Raw genomic sequence first — 19,090 nt, forward strand, 5'->3', positions numbered from 1 at the left:
CCATTTAGTTTACTATTGGCTAATGTCTTACTATATCTACTAGTCTCTCTCATTCACTATCAGAAATAAGAAGAGAGTTAAAAGATTTTCTTGTCTAAACCCATTGGTTGGTATAAATCTCATTACCTATGTGTAATTAAAACTTTGATTTTTATTAATAATTATATTTTTATAAATAAATAATTAAAAATACTAAAATAATAAATAAAATTAATTTAAATTTTAATATCAAATAAAATAATTTATTTTATATATTATTATTATTTTAATATCTTAAAAATTTATAATAATTTGTATTTAATTTTAATATATATTTTAAAAAATTATTGTTTTACATTAAATTATTTTTAAAATTTTATTTTCTAAATATATTAATATAAATCAATTTTTCAGTTACATCAATCATATCTACCACAAAATTTTCATTAAAATTCACTTACTTTTTCTAGATCCCAACAAATTCTTTTTTTTTTTTACTTTCTTTCTCCTTTTTTCCCCTTTTTATCCTCATCTCAATTGAAAAGAAAACCTAAAAGTTTATACAATTAACATTAATCAGGCCCATACAATTCCCTACCACCAAATTATAGCATCAACTTGTTTTTTAAACAGTGTTAGCTAGTCATGTCACACTAAAATATTGTGATTCTTCTATTACTAGTCATGGATTACATGTTAATGTAGTTATCACAAAATTAATTTGACTAACATTAAAGTTATACTTTTTTTTGTTAGACTTTTTTTTTTCAGCAAAGAATAAAGTTAGACGTAATGTTTTTTTTATAATGATGTTCATAGTTTATATAAGTAATATATATATATATATATATATATATATATAAAGGGAAATCAAATTAATGTTGTTAAGAAATTAAAAAGGAGATTTTTCATTCAAACACGTAAAAGTGTATTCTTATATAATTCTTTAATATATTTTCATGTGATGTTCAATAAAAAAATTAATAATTGTCTAAAAATCCATATATAAAAAAGGAAAAATAATAATAATATTTTAGTAAGCTTTAAATTGGTCATTATTTATTTTAAAAGATGTTTTAAAACTAAAAGATAAAATGTTTGTTAGAGATCCCACATCGACTAGAGATTAGAGTCTTTCATTGTATATAAGTGGGTGCAAACCTAAATCCTATGAGCCGGTTTTATGAAGTTCAATGAATTTTAGATTGATTTGATATTTTTTTAGTGCTTTTCCCTTCTGTCCATTTTCTATAAACTAAATCTCCCATTTGATTTGACCTTCCCATTTCAACCTTTTCACTTTCCCTTTAGACTTTAAAGCACAATGGAGTCAACCAAAAATAAACTGTATACTTTTTCTTTTATAAATCTCATGTACTTTTACTTCAAAAAATATATTTAAATCAAATAAAAATCTTCTTTTTATTAGGATTATTAAATACAATTCAAACAACTAAAACATTTTGGTGTCTAAAAAAAGTATTAAAAAAATTAAACAAGATGAAATGATTATTCAAACTTTGTTATTAATCTCAATTTCTTTTAGGATTTTTTTAAAAATAATTTTTTACTTCATTTTTCAAGTTTATTTATTTTTTTATATAAGTTTTGATCTAGTTCTTTATACTTATTTTTTATTTATTTTAATATTATTTTGTATATAATAACAAATAATTGTTGAATTTTGGAGTATAAGTTGAGATGTGAGCTATGTAGCATAGATACTGACACGAACACGGATATGGAGGTACGTAAAATCTCTAAAATGTAGGACACGAGGACACGAATCTATATATTCACTACAAGAAAATCATGAAATAGAAACCAATATTTAGAGACCAAAATAATTAGTTACAATAGGAACTAAAATAGAGACTATTTTAGAAACTAAAAAAAAAATTGGTTTCTAAATTAGTTTCTATTATTGTTAAATAGTTTCTAAATTGGTATCTAATTAGCAACTAAGGTTTTAACTACCAATTATTTAGTTTCTAAATTTAGTAGCAAAAACCTTGGTTGCTAATTAGATACCAATTTAGAAACTATTTAACAATAATAGAAAATAATAGAAACTAATTTAGAAACAAATTTTTTTTTTGGTTTCTAAAATGGTCTCTAATTTAGTTACTATTGCAACTAATTATTTTGGTTTCTACAAATTGGTTTCTATTTCATGATTTTCTTGTAGTGATTATATAATTATGAATTATATAAATTGACATTAAAGATTTTTGTGTACAAGTATGTTCCAGATTTGTTTTTTAGCGGAAAGATGTTTTTCACGACTGGTTCACAATGATTTTTTTCTTAGTTTTATAATTATAATAAAAATTTATACAATAAAGTTTGAATTTTGAGAAAATTAATGTATTTTTCTTTTTTAAAATTGTGTTAGAACCATACTAGAATTGTCAGAAATCTAACAAATACTTTTTAAATTAGACACTTCACGGATACGTGTCATACTAGTGTCGGTGTCCGACACGAGTATCGGACACCGACACGTCATTTAAGAGGAGTCTCCATTATTATGTCTAACCTCAAATATTATAGAAAAATTCACCTTAAACTCAAAACTATTTAATCATATATTTTGTGATAAAATAAACAATTGAATATTCATTAAAAAAATTCAAATTTCACACAAATATCGATAGAAATAATAAGTAATCAATGCTCAGTGAAATTATGAATTGAACACTGTTTTTAAAGATAAGAAAGGGATTCTGCATGATGCTCTTGTTTCTTCTTTTAGCCTTTTACCTGCTAAAAAAGGATGGGAACAATATTAATTAAAGCTACACTTTCACACTCTATCTTCATCTTTTTCCCTTTTATTTACATTTTTTTATTTATTTCCTGTCTCCATCTTGTCATATATTGCATGTCAACCACTGTCACATTCATTGAAAAGAAGAGAATCCATTTTTTCTGTCTATAACATTAGGAGCTAAAATATTATTTTTATTTCTCACTTTATTGTATACTTTATCTTTAAATTATTATACTCTATGAATTTATTATTTAGATTGATTTTATATTTTATTATATCGTATTGATCTAATAAGTGTATAAGATTACAGACTGATTTGTCAACTACCCTGTTTTGCCTAATTTGTGAGTGAAGTGTTTCATTTCTTCATCATTTACAATGGAAAACAAGGTTGCTTTAGACTATAGAGTCTAAGAATGGTTACATGTAAGGCACCACTCTTTAATATAATTTTATGATGTTTTGGAAGTTTTTATTAACCTAAGTTTTCTAATTTAAATCTGGCCATAAAATTGTTACCTATAGTTTTGGTCCTTCTCATCCTAAGTAGCTAAGCACACATTTGAAACATTTCTAGTCATCCATCACTATTACAATCATTTGTCTTTATATATATTTTGTATTATTTTCTTATTAAATTATTGAAATATCACTCCAAACTCCAAATATGAGAAGTTCATTTTTTAAATTTTGCATTTCATTTGTATCCACACTTTCATCTAAGTCATACAAAAGACTCTTCAACATTAACCTTAGAACATAATGTTATTTTTTTGGTTCCATAGACTAAAAATTATTCACACTCACTCGAACCATAATTCAGGGTATGATTACTTAAGTGACATATATTTAGTTCATCTATCCTCCCAAAACTTTATACTAATTTCTAATCCTACTTTCCAAGTCAATTCAAAGATACCATCAGTGAGTTTCTCGTTTTCTGAATGGTATCTAGAACTCCTGATATGTATGTACTCGATTTAATAATGATGTAGTATTTTGTCTTTTGTTCAGTTTTAGTGTTGGAAAAGGAAGTAATTAATCTATGAATTTTAGATAAGAAGGGAGAAATGATTTTTTATCTTTTACTCTCTATATGAAGTTGAACCACCCCTTAAGTGAACTAAATTATCTTAATTATTTATTGCTGATAAAAAAAATACTATCCTCAAACTAATTTCTCCCTTCTTCAGATCCACATACCTCTTGTAGGTTTTTTCACCACTAAGACTTTCCCTTACTACTTTTTATGTTATTCAGGCTTCTCCATGAGCCATATCTTTTCACTCTAGAATGTCCTTCCATAATGTTAGTCCTTCAATACCTAGAATAAAAATCTACCTTAAAAGTTTATGATATATGATTTTTTTAAGGTCGTGCATTGAATGATAAAAGTTATATTTATATTTATAATGTGCAACAAATTCTTAATAAGTATTTCAAGGACATTAGTTAAAATAATAATAAATGATTTATTAAAATTACAATGAAATTATTTATTATAATAATATTTTGATAAAAAAAAATATCTTTTAATTTTATAATCAGTGTCTTGCAAACACTTATTACATTATAATATTTTATTTTTTAATTATATTATTGTTGTTATATATAAGTAGCTATTTATCATCTGAAATTAAAAATAGTGGCAGAAATTTATTTCACAGCAATCTGTATTTTGAAAGTTAGATATATTTAAATAACTTTAAAGAAAGAAGAATAGTTGGTCTTCTCTTAGGTAGATTTCTGAATCTGTTCCTACTTGGTAAGTAGTATTTTTTTCCTAAATGATTTTATATTTTTTTTATCAGTAAATATTAAATAAATTAAAGGGTTATACAGATAAAAAATCATTCATCAGGTTCTCTAAATGATTTTATATGAGTCTTCAAGTTTGAATGATTGGAATGTTAATAGTTCATGAGATATTCACCACAAATATCTAAAAGTGGATATGTTTTGATAGAAAGAAACTAGTGTTCTTCCTTGTGTGCCTGAAGAGAAAAGTGCTAATTACCATATATTATAAAGCTATCTCCAATGGCTAAAATTGATTTGCTATTTTTTGCTAATGCTTGAACAACCAGTGATGATTGGAAAGCCCACATGCATGAAGGTTTATTAGATACAAACCTAAATCATAGAACAGAAATTAGACACACTCAAGATCTCTCAAAATACATGTCGGGTCTGGTTCATCAGCCCTAGCTAGCTCTTTGAGGTTTCTCATAAAACCAAACAAACAAACACCTTAACCAACAACAATGAAACGTTTTTGCAAAGTCCTTTTGTTTCTCACTGTCTTGTTCCTTGTGGTGGATGCCAAGGTAGAAAAGGAACAAAAGAAAAAAAGCAAAGACAAAGAAAAACACAAACACAAAGACAAAGACAAAGACAAATCCAACAACAATGATATCAATAAGCTTCCTGGAGTTCCAAAGTTTGTGCAGCCTTTCCCTGAACAAGCCCTTCAACAGGGTAATGTTGTTGCAGATGGTGGTGGTGACGTGACTGATTTTAAAACAAATTCTATAGGGAGCTGGGAAGTGCTTAATAATGAATCGGGAGTTTCTGCCATGCAGATTCAGTTGATGCCTGATAACACCATGAATGTTTATGATGCCACTGTTTATCGTGTCTCTAGACTCAAATATCCAGAAGGAATGAAATGTGTTCAATACTATGATGAAAACCTTAAACAAAACAAAGATGATTGTTTTGCTCATGCAATGACATACGATATTAAGACAAACAAAGTTAGAGCACTCACGGTTCGTACCATTCATATATTTCTTCTTTCCTCACATTACATAAAAATATAATGCATCATACTAGAAGTAAAATGCAATGATAAATTTTCATTTAATATACCATGTTTGTGGAACTACTATTATTATGAAGTGCTGAGACTTTCAATTGATGACATAAAATTTATAGGAGTGAAAGGAAACATATATAATGTTTACCATGATGAATCCTTTTTCTTTTTTTATGACACTTTCAATTGAAAGGGTGCAAAAATGTGAAGAGTTGGTGATGGTGCAGGTGATCACAGATCCATGGTGTTCATGTGGTGGGCTTATGGCTGATGGTACCTTAGTGGTTGCTGGTGGTTGGTCAGAGGGAGCAAAAACTACCAGATACTATGGTGGTCAGGTCAACTGTGAAACTTGTGACTGGAGGGAATACCCCAAAAAATTGAAAGAGGACAGATGGTATATGCTTATATAAATATGTAATAATGCTTAATTATCAAATTCAGATGATTTTTTATCTAAATATGTAGCCTTTCACCATGTTACAAAGCTATTACAACTTATATAGCAGAACATTAAAACTAACCTGTTATACAATCCATAACTATGAAGCATTATAAAAGAAACCATGTATTATTGACATGTTTTTGCACTGTTGTATGTTAGGTACGCAACTCAGACTCTTCTTCCCGATGGAAACTACATAGTTATAGGAGGTCGAAGATCTTTCAGCTATGAGTTCTTTCCAAGGGAGGGCCAACCAAGTTCCAAAACCTACTTTTTCCCATTCCTCTATGAAACCTCAGACATTGACGAGAACAACCTTTACCCTTTTGTCCACCTCTCCACTGATGGCAATCTCTTTGTCTTCGCCAACAACCGTTCCATCCTCATCAACCCTAACAGCAACAAAGTGGTTCGACTATTTCCAGTCCTCCCCGGAGGTTCCCGGAACTACCCGGCTTCCGGCATGTCTGTCATTCTCCCCTTGAAACTTGATGCTTCTCAGAAAGAAAGTGCCAACATCAAGGTTGAGGTCATGGTGTGTGGTGGCAACAGTTATGACAGTTTCAACTTGGCTGAGACTCTGAAACAGTTCGTTCCAGCTCTCAAAGACTGTGGCAGAATGGTCATCACAGACCCTAGCCCTAAATGGGACATTGAACAGATGCCTTCTGCAAGAACCATGGGAGATCTTCTTATTCTCCCAAATGGACAATTCTTATTCATCAATGGTGCACAGAAAGGAACAGCTGCATGGTGGGATGCCGATGATCCTAACCTAACACCAGTTTTGTACATGCCAGAGAAGCCTAAGGGTGGAAGGTTCAAGGAGATGACCCCTACCACAATATCTAGAATGTACCACTCAACCTCTGCAGTGCTTCCAAATACCAAAATCTGGGTTGGAGGAAGCAACACTCACAACACTTACAAGGATGTTGACAAGTTCCCAACTGAGACTAGGATTGAGGCATTTTCTCCTCCTTATTTGGACCCTAAGCTGGACCCATATCGACCAGAAATTGTTCAGGTTCCTTCTGAGAAAATGTTGACGTACGGAAACAACTTTCAGATGCAGTTCAAGATGCAAGACATGAATCAGGCGTTGAACAATCGAAACATTAAGGTCACCATGTACTTTCCACCTTTCACCACTCATGGCTTCTCCATGAATCAGAGGCTGCTGCTTCTTCAAATCATCAATATTCAAAACGCTGACGGGGTTTACAAGGTTATGTCGAAGGCGCCACCGTTCCGTGAGGTGGCTCCTCCGGGATATTACATCATCTTCGTTGTCTACCGTGGGGTGCCTAGCCAGGGAATGTGGGTGCATCTTCAGTAAGGTTATCACTGGCTCTGTTTCAGGGCCCACATCGAGTGGTTTTTCATTGTAGTTTTTATTGTCTAGGGTTTTTTTAACTACAAAAAGTGAAGGAGAAGAAGAAAGTGGTGCTACTATCTCACCCTTCATTAGTTTTGTAAAAGAGTTAAAGTATTTTAGTTCAAGCACAATTTATAATTAGTTTTTCAACTTCTTCACCACAGCTATCACATGTAAGCAGGTCTTATTGAAGTAAAGTAAGAATTTAAGATTCTTATCATGCTCTAGGTAAATTTTGTTCTACTAAGTATATTTGTGATATCAAATTGAAAGTTTAGAATTAGTTTTGTTTTTATTTTCTTTTGAACTATAATTAACAAAAAAATAATTTAAATAAGATTTTTTTTTTCAAATTCCTACTTATTTATTTCAAGCATTTTTTTAACTTACCTCGCTTAGGATGTGTTTGAATTGGAAAGTGGACGTGAGAGTGAGAGGGAATTTGAGGGAGTGAATTTCGAGTGATTTGAAAGAATAATTTGAAGAATATGATGTTGTTTGAATTAGAGATGCGTGGATTTTGACAAAAATTTATTGAAGTATGTGATGTGATGATTATGAAATAATTTAATTTTTTTTAAAAGATATAAAATATAAGTTTACAAATTTATCTTTATAAATATTTGAATAATGAAATATGAGGTATTATTATGGAGAATAACTTAAATTATCTAAAATTTCCAACTATCATAAAATAAACATAAAGTATTTAAAAAAAAATTAGACCTAACTACTAAATATGGTAAAGAATATAAGTCGTTCTGTTGTTATGTGCAATATATCATGAATAGAAAATAGAGTCAAACCCTAAAATAATTGAAACATATTAAGTGAATGCTCGGTTATTATAAAAATAAATCTAAAGTTTATTTTAATGTGTACTCATTTTAATGATAATCCTCATTCAAAGGAAGCTTTCTTACTTTTATTACACTATAATCATAAGCAAATCACAAAATTATTCAAAGTTTATAAATAAAGTATTTATTGTATGCATGGAAAAGATTATTAAGATTAAGAAAAAAAAATGTATGTAGATACCAATTTAATAATTATTTTATAAATTTTAATTAATAATAAAAATTACTTTAAATATTAATAAATTTTTAGTTTAAAAAATAGTATTAATTTAACTAATATAATAACTAATTAAACTAGTTGATATTTAATTATTTTCTTTTAATGTAAACCAAAATGAAAAATCCTGTTAAATAAAAAAAAAATTAACCTTATTAAAGAAAGAACAAGCTAGCTTTTCCAATAACATCCACCTAACTATTGTATTATGAATAGCAACTTCACCAGATACTACAGAAAGGAAAAAAAAATGTTCTTAATCTTTAAAAAATAGTTAAAAAAAGGAATATTTTGTTGGATCAGGTGTGCACGACCTTGGTGGTCACTGATCATCAATGGTAGCTGGATATAACCTGCTCTCACATTACACTGCACTACTCTTTGGCACGACATTCCACTCTTTCTCCGCGTTCCAGCTAAGTCTGCTTTTCTTTCTTTTGGTTTCAAAGTTCTGAATTCATCAAAAAACACAATTTCAACTTCTCATTATCAAAATCAATGCAGTGTTTGCTTTAGTGATTAAACTCTTTTTGAGTTTTGACTCTTAAAAAAAATAATTTCAAAAGCAAAATCCTAAGGAAAGGTCAACCAACTTAATAATAATTTCAAATATTTCACAGAGAATGTCACATTGATATTGATATATAAAGACATCAAGAACCAGGAGACAATGCATTCGACATTTCACTTTCAAAACATCAAACTTGTTCATGTGTGTTAACATGGCACAATTTGAAAATCTGTTGGTAGTTCTGTTCCTCTCTGCAGTGGCATCTAGCATAGTTCTCGTAGATGCCAACTTTTCCAAAAGCATGTACATCACTTGGGGTTACCAACATGCATCATTGCAGGGTGAAGATCTCCAACTTGTGTTGGATCAAACCTCAGGTCAAAACTTCATGCTCTTAGGCAAATACAAAACATTTGTATTCATGATTTATGAAAATAGTATAAAATTGCAATTGAATATTCTTAGCAATGGAAGGTATTTGATCTAGAGTAGTTCAATTGCACAAGATTAGTAACCAGTACAAAAACAATGTGTTTTTTCACTAGAGTTAAAAGAAGTTAATTACTCTATATTATCATCTTAATCTGATATATTTGGTGTTGCATTTGAGTTTCAGGATCTGCAGCTCAAACAAAGAAAGCATTCTTATTTGGAAGTATTGAATCACAAATCAAGTTGGTTCCTGGTAATTCTGCAGGAACAGTTACTGCCTACTATGTAAGTTCAATGGTGCAAATAATCAAACACCTGATTTTTCTCCTATTGAAAAGAACATGTTGCTGAATTTCATTAACTTCATCAAATTGCAGTGTTAAGCTAATACTTCTTCATACATAAAATTTGTGCAGCTATCTTCTACAGGAAGCCAACATAATGAGATAGATTTTGAGTTCTTAGGCAACATTTCAGGACAACCTTACATTGTCCATACAAACATATACACACAAGGAAATGGAAGCAGAGAGCAACAATTCTACCTCTGGTTTGACCCAACTGCTGATTTTCACAATTACACCATTCACTGGAACCCAATTGAAATTGTGTAAGTTAAAAAACTATTAGAACTCTCCTACACTGAGTTGTTACATCATTCACTTCTTTTTTTTGTTAAAGACTTGTGTAGGAAACACAGGGAAAAAAAGGTTGTTTTCACTGTTTTATACACAGATTTTTGAAATTAAAAGTGAAAACAGAGATAAACAAATCCATTGCTATTTACTTTTATCAGTTCCACAAGAAAGAATTGGTTAACCCTCTTTCAAGGAAAATGTTACTTTGAAAAATGCAAATTGAAAGGTACTAGTTCTGATTTGGTCAATACAATTTCAAAACTGTTTCATTTCAACAAAAAGTTATTTCTTTTTTCAGTTGTTGTCAATATATCAGCACTCTTCTTTTTTTCTGTGTGATGATTTATGTCATGTATTTGCTACTTCAGGTGGTACATTGATAGTATACCAATTAGGGTGTACCGAAATTATGAAAATGAGGGCATTGGTTTCCCAAACAAGCAAGGAATGAAGGTTTATACCAGTCTATGGAATGCAGATGATTGGGCCACAAGAGGTGGAGTTATTAAGACCAATTGGAGTGGTGCACCATTCATAGCTAGATTAAACCATTTTAGAGCAAGGGCTTGCAAGTGGAATGGAGCAATCAGCATCAACCAATGCTCCTTAAACATCCCTGCAAATTGGTGGACTTCTCCCACATACAAGCAACTGAGTTATGCTCAATTGGGTCAGCTGAATTGGGTCAGAAACAATTACATGATCTATGACTATTGCAGAGATACCAAAAGATTCAATGCACAGATGCCTCCTGAATGCTTCAAGTCACAATTCTAAACACCAGAAATACATGCAAGATGAAAAATGCTTCTTCTTTTTCATTCCATTTTTGCTTTTGTTTTGTTCCATTTGTATGTTTTCAATCTCTGTGATTCCATTCTTGTAAGCCAAATTCCATTCTGGATTTTGTTCTGCAAATCAGCATCATATTCATTCCATGACATTGGTACTCAGTCACACACCAATATTATCTCTAATAAAGAGTAAATTAAGAATTGACCATGGTCTAGATCAAACTTCTAATGATTTTACTGATACATTTGTCTAAAAGCTTGTCAGATTAATTTTTCTCTCTTTGAGTTTCCTTTTTAGTTTTCATAATTTATGAAAATTAAAGATTAAAATTTTTTTAATATATAAATTGGTTCAAATATCACATCATAAATTAATTTTATAAAATTTAATTAGATTTAAAATTCATTTCTTAATATATATAACTTTCAATCTCATGGCCCTAAAGAACAACTTAATTTTTACCATTAATTGCCAATAGAATCTCCAAGGGATTGATGCCCTTCTTAGGTCAACATCTATGATTATCAAAATAAAATACTCATTTCATTATTTTCTCACTATAGTTAATCACATTTTAAAAATATGTTAACCCATTTTTTTCCAATTAAGTACAATGTTGTAATCAATAGAATTTTCATTGTCATTCTTAGTTTACTCACCATGATTTTCAAATTAAATACTCATTTAACTAAATTAGCCAATAAAGTTAACCATATTTCATTATTATGTTAACCAAAATAATGTAAAGTCAAGTGTAATGTTCAAGTGTAATGTTGTAATCAATAAAATTCCTCCACGCAATGCCAATGACTAAAATTGCACTATTAACTACAAAGGGCATCTTCAAAGGATTAACATCTATGATTTTCAAAGTAAATACTCATTTAACTAATTCTCCAACAAAATTAACCACATTTCATAATTATGTTAATCCAATTTTTTTTCTAGTCAAGTGCAATGATGTAAGCAATAAAATTCTCTCATCCAAATTCCTAAGCAACAATATCAATTGAACCAAAATGAGTTCACAACACATTCACCCAATTATTATTGTCATTTTTATATCACTCAACATAATTTTTAAATTAAAATACTCATTTAATGAAATTCTCAACACAATTAACTATATTTCAAACTAAACTATGTTAACTCGAGTTTTTTTTTTCAACTAAGTGTAATGCAATATTTAATAAAGTTTTATCATCGAAATTTATAAGGATCATTCGTTTTTGTTTCAAGTTATCTTTCTATAATTTGTTCTATGTTCACAACTAAAATTAATAAGAATTTATGTATTTTTATGTATCTTTCTTGGTTGTAGAAAAAAAAATGTAACAAAATTCAAAATGCTACATCTCTTAATAAAATTGTTAGACTACATTTAGTCATGTACCTAAATAACATATCAAACTTAATATGTACATGTAACGTATTTTTAGAAATATTTTTGTTGGAGATCCCACATCGACTAGAAATTATGATATTTCATTGTATATAAGTGGGTGCAAACCTCAATCCTATGAATTAGTTTTATGGGGTTGAGTTAAGCTTAAAGTTCACTTTCTTAATATGTTATCGGACCACCCGCCACCCATAATATGTTGTGTTACAAAACTTTTCTACTTTAAAATAATATAAAAAGGAATGTTACAACAATTACTCTTCTCACAAACTACAAAATTCATTATAAAATGATCTTCAACACTAAAAAATTCAATCAAAGACAAAACAAAAAACACATAAACGTAAATCAAATACAAATAGTAAAATACTGAATAAGGCAAAAACTCAAGGATTGTTATTATTACTTTTTTTTTCTTCGACGAAAACAATGATGATGATCAAACTATCATTCGTTTGATCATCTTATAACACCTCTACTTGTTGATGCTCATACCATATATCATTGACACTTCTTTCTACAATATTGGTATTGTCAGTTTCTCTTTCCATCTAGACAACAACAACAACTTTAACAAAATTTGTGACTTCTCCCACACTCAGAATTTCACCCTTTCATTGTTTTCCCTTTATATTTTCTCTTAAACCCTTCCAAACCTTTAAATCTCAATCCTATTACTTTTTACTTTTTTTACCTTTTACTAGATATCAAGATTAATTGTGAAGATAATTTTTTTTTTTTGTCAAAGCAACAATGTGAGCTCATATAATAATGCCACCTAATGGAGGTGTTGGGTTGATGCCAAACTTTTCTCTAAATTTTAATTAAGTGTCTTGGATTTAACAAGATGGATAGGAGGAAGCAAGAAGGAAATAGGATAAAAAGGTGAAAAGACAAAAATACCCTGCAGTGCGTATTTGTTTGTTCTGTTCTCCACCAGTGGTTTCGTTTGGTTTTGGGTGTTGTTGCTTTGAGACCGAAGCGTGCGTTTGTTCGTATTGTTGTAGAAGCAGCGGTTGATAGGGTTAGGGCCATGGAGCGCATCATCGGCGCCAAGTTCAAGCTAGGTCGCAAGATCGGAAGCGGATCCTTCGGCGAAATCTACCTCGGTTTCTCTCTTTCTCTCTCTCTCTCTTTCACTCAATTTTTCACCACGAATCTTGTTTCCTAATTACTGTTGTTACAATTGTTGTTGTTGATGTTAATGTTATTGCGTTCTGATTGCGATTCAATTCAATTACGCAGCGACGCATATTGATACCTTCGAAATCGTCGCGGTCAAGATCGTACGCTGCTTTCTACTGCTGCTCTTTCTTTAATTTAATTCCTGCAGTTTCAGTTCAGTTCGCTTGTTATTGGATGCGTTATTTCGTGCTTTAGGTTTACCTTCGATTTTAAAAAAGAATTGGTTTGGTGTTGCAGGAGAACAGTAAAGCGAAGCATCCGCAATTGCTTTACGAGGCCAAGCTCTACAATATTCTTCAAGGAGGAAGTATGTTTTTTCTTAATTGCTTTAAGCAATTTGACTTAATTTTTATTGTTAGTCTTGTGCATGTGTGTGGTGCGGTGGAGGGTTTTACTGTGAGGAAGATGCTGAGGTTTGGAGGTTTTGAATTTTTTCTCATCCAGGTGGCATCCCGAGCATAAAATGGTGTGGTGTAGACGGAGAGGATAATGTGCTTGTTATGGATTTGCTGGGACCTAGTCTTGAGGATCTTTTTGTTTACTGTGGAAGAAAGTTCTCCCTCAAAACCGTGTTGATGTTAGCTGATCAAATGGTAACCGGCCATCTCTTTTAAATTATTATTGTTGGACATATGGGTTACCATGTTGTTTGCAAATTGTCCATGGGTTCAGTTCAGAGGACAGCAAAACCTGCTTTAACAGCCTTGTTCTGTTATTTAGTCTCTTAGAAAAAAATTTGCCGTCGGTGGCACTGTGTTGTAAATTTTTGTATGTCATGATACTAGGTCAGTGTAGTGTGCATTTGATGTTGAATTTGCTTTTCTTTTTTAATTTCGTGCAGTTGACTAGAATTGAATATGTGCATTCTAAAGGATACCTACACAGGGATATAAAACCTGACAACTTTCTCATGGGACTTGGTCGGAAGGCGAACCAGGTGACTATTATGTTGTGGTTTTCCTTCATTTGCGGTTGACTTGCACTGTTATTGCTTCGGTTATCTGTTGGCATCAGCTTAAGAGTACTCACGTTGTTCTTGTCAGGTTTACATAATTGATTTTGGGCTTGCAAAACGATATAGGGACCCCGCAACTAATCGCCATATTCCTTACAGGTTGCTAACTTTATATTACAGTATTCTCTTGAATTAGTTTCCTCTCATTTTTCTTTAAGTTATGATGTTTGCATCATGTAATTTTGAATTTTTCGTCTTGTCATCTAGTTGCATATCCATCCAACTGATTTCTTAATCATCTTTCATGAATAAACTTAATATTTTAAGAGCATTTCTTTCTTTGTTTATTCTCTTCTCATCCCTGATAAATATGCCAGAATTAACACTAACAAATTGTACTGAACAGGGAAAACAAAAACTTAACAGGGACTGCACGCTATGCAAGTTGCAATACTCATCTTGGGGTTGGTAAGTCGGAAAAAAGTTATTTAAGCCCTTCACTGCAACTAAAATGCATGTTTTCTTTATGTTCAATTTGTACTTCATTTTGTAGAGCAAAGTCGACGGGATGATTTGGAATCACTTGGATATGTGCTTCTGTATTTTCTCAGAGGAAGGTATGACGTTCTTCTCTAGATGCTTTTCTTCCACAAACATTTATCATCTATTGAGAACAATACAATGAAATTTGTTAACTTTAAATAACTGACTTTTGTGTCTAGCCTTCCTTGGCAAAACCTAAAGGCTGCAACAAAGAAGCAAAAGTATGATAAGATATGTGAGAAGAAACTAGGAACTCCTATTGAGGTTAGTGTTTGGACATTTATTTGATGTGAAGTGTTTGATAACGATTATCTAATTTGTCTGTTAATGCCCACAGGTTTTATGCAAAACTCATCCTGTTGAGTTTGCTTCATACTTTCATTATATTCACTCTCTGACATTTGATCAGCGACCTGATTATGGATTCTTGAAGCGTCTAATTCGGGATCGATTTGCTCGAGAAGGTGATTGTTTTGATGATTTCTTGAATAATATTGAATCAATGAACTTGCAGGATTGTGTTTATATTCCTTTGGAATAGCATCTCTAGGTATGGAAGTTATTGATACTAGGACTAATAATTGAGATTCAACATGTTTTTTTAAATATATCAAAAGAAAGGAAATGAGTTTTTTAAAAAGGAAAAAAAGGCAATATAGATGCCGTCTATAACTCTGCAATATTTATGTTCTACATACTCACTTAGTGTGATGCACTAAGCAACACCATCCGTGTCCAAATAATTTGTCTTTGTTTTCCTATCTACATTTATGTAATTTAGCGTTATTGGTATGTGCAGGTTATGAATTTGATTATGTATTTGATTGGACTATTTTAAAGTACCAGCAGGCACAAAAGAATAGAGTCCAGCCTCGCATGTCTGTAAGTATATTTGCTTTACGTGTATAGATGTTAGTGTTCCCATTCTTATAATACTATTTTTGTCATATTACAGACGGTCCCTGGAGCAAGCATCAGTCCTGCAATGCCAATGGATGTGGACAACAATCGAGGTTGGTGCATCTGAAATTAGTTGCATAACTTTGTGATTCTGCATAAACATGTCTTGTTCATTATTACTTATTGACAGGTATTAATGCTTATTCAGGGGATGTCTCAGCTGAACGCATTAAATCAGGCAATGTAACTGGTTCCGGTGTTAAAATTCAATTTAAATCATCTGGGATAAAAAATTTGGGTTCTGAAAAGCCTCTTGACAAGAATGTAAGTCATCTTTGAGTAAATATTTATGAATATTGCTATGATTGTCTTAGAACACTTAAGAGACAATCAATTAGTTGCAGTTGCAGGCTTTTATGTTTCAATAAGAAATAGATCAGTGTTTAACATTTAACAGGCATGATTTAATTAATTTATTCGTTTACTTGTAGATTTTTGGTGAAGCACATATACCCTCTACCTCATACTCTCTTGCTGGCACCTCAAAAAGGAACTCTTTGAAGCCTGCCTTGTCCACTGAAGCTGCCAACCCGGTAAATGGGCAAGGAAGTAATAAAATCGGCCCTTCAAGTAGCTGGATTTCATCTGTGCAACGCATATCTTCTGCCAAATGAATACCAATATGGTAATTTTATGGTTCATAATAAATGTGCTGCAGCGAGGTTATTGTCTCTGTGCCCCACTCTATTGACTTCCTATTATGCTGTTTTTCCAGGTCTGGGTCCGATCTAGAAGATTCCTGTATACATTTATGAAGCTGCAAATTAATGATATTTGCTTGCTTCAACCTTACATTTTTGGTCAAGAATTTTCAAGTGATCTATCTCTGGAGACTGCAAATGTGCTGCAAGGATGATAAATTTCAAAGCTCGTCATCTTCTGAGACCATCTGTGTTGCTTTATTTTCTAAGGTGACTGCAAACGATTGTTTAGTATAAATTACAGACTACCCAGGCTTGGCTGCTTTGCTGTAGATAGAATTCAAATGTGACACGCAGCAATCTTGTGTATCCATGTTTTTATGTAAAATTAATGCGTGAATGTAGCCCTGTTTCCCCTTTTTGTTACTTGATGGTAATTATTATTTGGCCATATGATATATAAATATATACATACATATATATATATGGTGACACACTTTCGTTTAAATTGATTGATGATATTATGAATTGTAGTGTATTTTCTTTCAGGTGGTTCTGATAAGATATATTTGATTTTAGTTTTTGGCTTTTGTTGGCCATTGATTTTTAGCTGATTATGTTATTCTTACATGCCTATATAATCTGTATATCATGTTTTGAAGCTTCCATTCATAAAATTTCTTCTAATGTCGGAAAACAAACTGTAAAAGTTTTTCTCATAAATATTTATCAACTATTTTGGTGTTCTGACTTCTTTCATCACTCACATCATTTGCCTCTGATGATGGTAAGTTGCTCTTCCTGTCAATGTGATAATGTTTTAAGAGAATCTAACTATCAAATCAGAGGCATAATTATTGCAGAATGATTCCTGAAATAATGATTTCTTAACAGACATCGAAGGTAGTTTTTGGTAGCAGTTATTTAATACTTTCAACTTGTAGTTTCATGATAGTCTATGAGATTACTAGTTTCTGAGATCTGTATTTCATCATTGGTTTTTTCCATTTTAGTCTAAATCTAGATGTTATTCGAGAAAAATCTTGAATTTTATTCAATTAATCCATGGTTGATAAACAAAGATTTGCTATTTTAGATTACACCTTTTCATATTTCATATTTTTCAAAATTTTATTTATGTTGCTCAAAAAGCACTTTTTTACTTTGTAGGTAGCTTGAATTTGACGGTCAGGCAGATTAACTAGTCATTCTTGGGATGAATGAAATCTGGTTTTGTGTCAATGTAGTTCAAGGTTGGGATTGCTGTATTTTTTTTAAGTTCATGATAGAACTAATTGCATGAGCAGCTTAATTATCAATCAGTTCACACTTTCTCTTTTGCAGGATTTCTTTTTTCAACCTATATTGTCTGAAGGGTGAAATGAGTGACAATTGGTGTTATATGGATGTCATTAGCAACGGGAACATTGCACTTTGGGGGAGTACCTTTGACAAACTTGAGAATTGTTTTTGATATTGCTTATGATATGGATGTTGGTTAAGATTTTCCAAGGTGTTGATGGATGGACAAATAATTGATTCTTGCTGGTTATAAGTCAGCCTCGTAAATCGAAATATATGCATAGAAAGGAAGTTCATTTTCATAGACTGAGAAAGATATTTCAGTTTTAGAGATTCTTTAACGTTTGTAGATATTCCCTTATTAGAAGCAAAGCTTGAAGTAATTGAGTATTGATTGGTCTCTTCCTTTAATAATTCTTTTTGTAAAATGAAACTTGCATTTTTATATTTAGATTATATTATATTGATTGTTTATAATACAATTATCTCCATTTGGACTTCTTCACCAAGCATCATCTTTACATAATTTTTCAAGGTAGGTTTCTTAACGTTATCTTCCACTATGGATAGAGAAAATTTTAATATTTTAATTAAATAAATAGTTGAAAAAAATTAAAATTTTTACTAATAACTTTTCCTCACCTTTTATCTCATTGTTAACACAAATTGTAGTGTTTATGTTTGTTTCAACTTTAAAAAATTAAGTTATTTTTAAAGGAAAAAACAAAGTGCAGTTATGCAATTTCCATATTTTACAATTTCTATTGAATATAATTTCCAAAAATAAAAATAAAGTATTTTCTCTTGTTTTAAAATAATAATTTGGTATATGCTCTAATTAGTTAAGTATAGAAGTATAAGTAATAGAATGCAAACAGAAAAGCTTTTTAGTGTCTCAACTTTATTTAGTGCAGAATACTAAGGGATGTATTTTTTAAAGCGTACAACACTCATATTCACCACGTCATTATATTATAAAAATAGGTATAGAAATGGTAAATACTAAATTGTATATGCATGTCATTATTTTAGACACTCTTAAAATAGGTATAAAAATAAATGTTATATATTTCTTGTTTTTATTAGATATCTATTTTTTTTTAATTTAATACTATTTCAGTATGTTCAATAATTTCTCATTATTTAAGAGTCCAAATCAATAATCGTTTAAATATATTTAATCTATCCAAATACTTTTTAAAAGATAAAACTGTGGGAAAACTTTGAATTCTAAACCATACAATATCTCAGATAAC

General features: G+C 30.6%; 3 protein-coding genes across 8 annotated transcripts; all 3 read left to right on the forward strand.

The window, feature by feature from the left end:
• Positions 1 to 4,906: 4,906 nt before the first annotated feature.
• Positions 4,907 to 7,676, forward strand: LOC137836547 (aldehyde oxidase GLOX1-like). Its single transcript, XM_068645215.1, has 3 exons — positions 4,907 to 5,523; positions 5,798 to 5,967; positions 6,175 to 7,676. Exons 1-3 carry the CDS (start codon positions 5,017 to 5,019, stop codon positions 7,352 to 7,354), a joined length of 1,857 nt encoding a protein of 618 aa, XP_068501316.1. The 5' UTR covers positions 4,907 to 5,016; the 3' UTR covers positions 7,355 to 7,676.
• A 1,453-nt stretch (positions 7,677 to 9,129) lies between these two features.
• LOC137838111 (probable xyloglucan endotransglucosylase/hydrolase protein 26) lies at positions 9,130 to 10,989 on the forward strand. Its single transcript, XM_068647342.1, has 4 exons — positions 9,130 to 9,358; positions 9,598 to 9,698; positions 9,830 to 10,023; positions 10,420 to 10,989. The coding sequence occupies exons 1-4, from the start codon at positions 9,181 to 9,183 to the stop codon at positions 10,826 to 10,828; spliced, it is 882 nt and encodes a 293-aa protein (XP_068503443.1). The 5' UTR covers positions 9,130 to 9,180; the 3' UTR covers positions 10,829 to 10,989.
• A 1,859-nt stretch (positions 10,990 to 12,848) lies between these two features.
• Positions 12,849 to 18,224, forward strand: LOC137838112 (casein kinase 1-like protein 3). Of its 6 annotated transcripts, none has more exons than XR_011085549.1 (17): positions 12,849 to 13,357; positions 13,494 to 13,534; positions 13,671 to 13,740; positions 13,878 to 14,026; positions 14,275 to 14,370; positions 14,477 to 14,547; positions 14,795 to 14,856; positions 14,942 to 15,005; positions 15,111 to 15,195; positions 15,269 to 15,395; positions 15,731 to 15,813; positions 15,887 to 15,944; positions 16,022 to 16,155; positions 16,323 to 16,516; positions 16,607 to 16,802; positions 17,703 to 17,785; positions 17,877 to 18,224. XR_011085549.1 is itself a non-coding variant. In XM_068647343.1 (15 exons), the coding sequence occupies exons 1-14, from the start codon at positions 13,282 to 13,284 to the stop codon at positions 16,503 to 16,505; spliced, it is 1,299 nt and encodes a 432-aa protein (XP_068503444.1). In that variant the 5' UTR covers positions 12,849 to 13,281; the 3' UTR covers positions 16,506 to 16,516; positions 16,607 to 16,958. The 6 variants fall into 6 exon arrangements, 2 of the variants coding, with proteins under 2 accessions (XP_068503444.1, XP_068503445.1); XR_011085551.1 differs by having other exon boundaries at positions 16,040 to 16,155; XR_011085550.1 differs by lacking the exon at positions 17,703 to 17,785.
• Positions 18,225 to 19,090: the final 866 nt, after the last annotated feature.

The sequence above is a fragment of the Phaseolus vulgaris genome, chromosome 4 (genome assembly GCF_000499845.2).
Source record: "Phaseolus vulgaris cultivar G19833 chromosome 4, P. vulgaris v2.0, whole genome shotgun sequence".
In the NCBI taxonomy this organism is placed as follows: Eukaryota; Viridiplantae; Streptophyta; class Magnoliopsida; order Fabales; family Fabaceae; genus Phaseolus; species Phaseolus vulgaris.

What these genes read in the sequence shown, in the direction of transcription:
- LOC137838112 (XM_068647343.1), top strand. Translation starts at nt 13,282, where the DNA reads ATGGAGCGCATCATCGGCGCCAAGTTCAAGCTAGGTCGCAAGATCGGA. An exon ending in CTTCGGCGAAATCTACCTCG is followed by an intron (nt 13,358 to 13,493) that starts GTTTCTCTCTTT and finishes TCAATTACGCAG; the next exon opens with CGACGCATATTGATACCTTC. An exon ending in CAATATTCTTCAAGGAGGAA is followed by an intron (nt 13,741 to 13,877) that starts GTATGTTTTTTC and finishes TTTCTCATCCAG; the next exon opens with GTGGCATCCCGAGCATAAAA.
- LOC137836547 (XM_068645215.1), top strand. Translation starts at nt 5,017, where the DNA reads ATGAAACGTTTTTGCAAAGTCCTTTTGTTTCTCACTGTCTTGTTCCTT. An exon ending in ACAAAGTTAGAGCACTCACG is followed by an intron (nt 5,524 to 5,797) that starts GTTCGTACCATT and finishes GTGATGGTGCAG; the next exon opens with GTGATCACAGATCCATGGTG. An exon ending in AAATTGAAAGAGGACAGATG is followed by an intron (nt 5,968 to 6,174) that starts GTATATGCTTAT and finishes GTTGTATGTTAG; the next exon opens with GTACGCAACTCAGACTCTTC.
- LOC137838111 (XM_068647342.1), top strand. Translation starts at nt 9,181, where the DNA reads ATGTGTGTTAACATGGCACAATTTGAAAATCTGTTGGTAGTTCTGTTC. An exon ending in TGTGTTGGATCAAACCTCAG is followed by an intron (nt 9,359 to 9,597) that starts GTCAAAACTTCA and finishes TTTGAGTTTCAG; the next exon opens with GATCTGCAGCTCAAACAAAG. An exon ending in TGGAACCCAATTGAAATTGT is followed by an intron (nt 10,024 to 10,419) that starts GTAAGTTAAAAA and finishes TTGCTACTTCAG; the next exon opens with GTGGTACATTGATAGTATAC.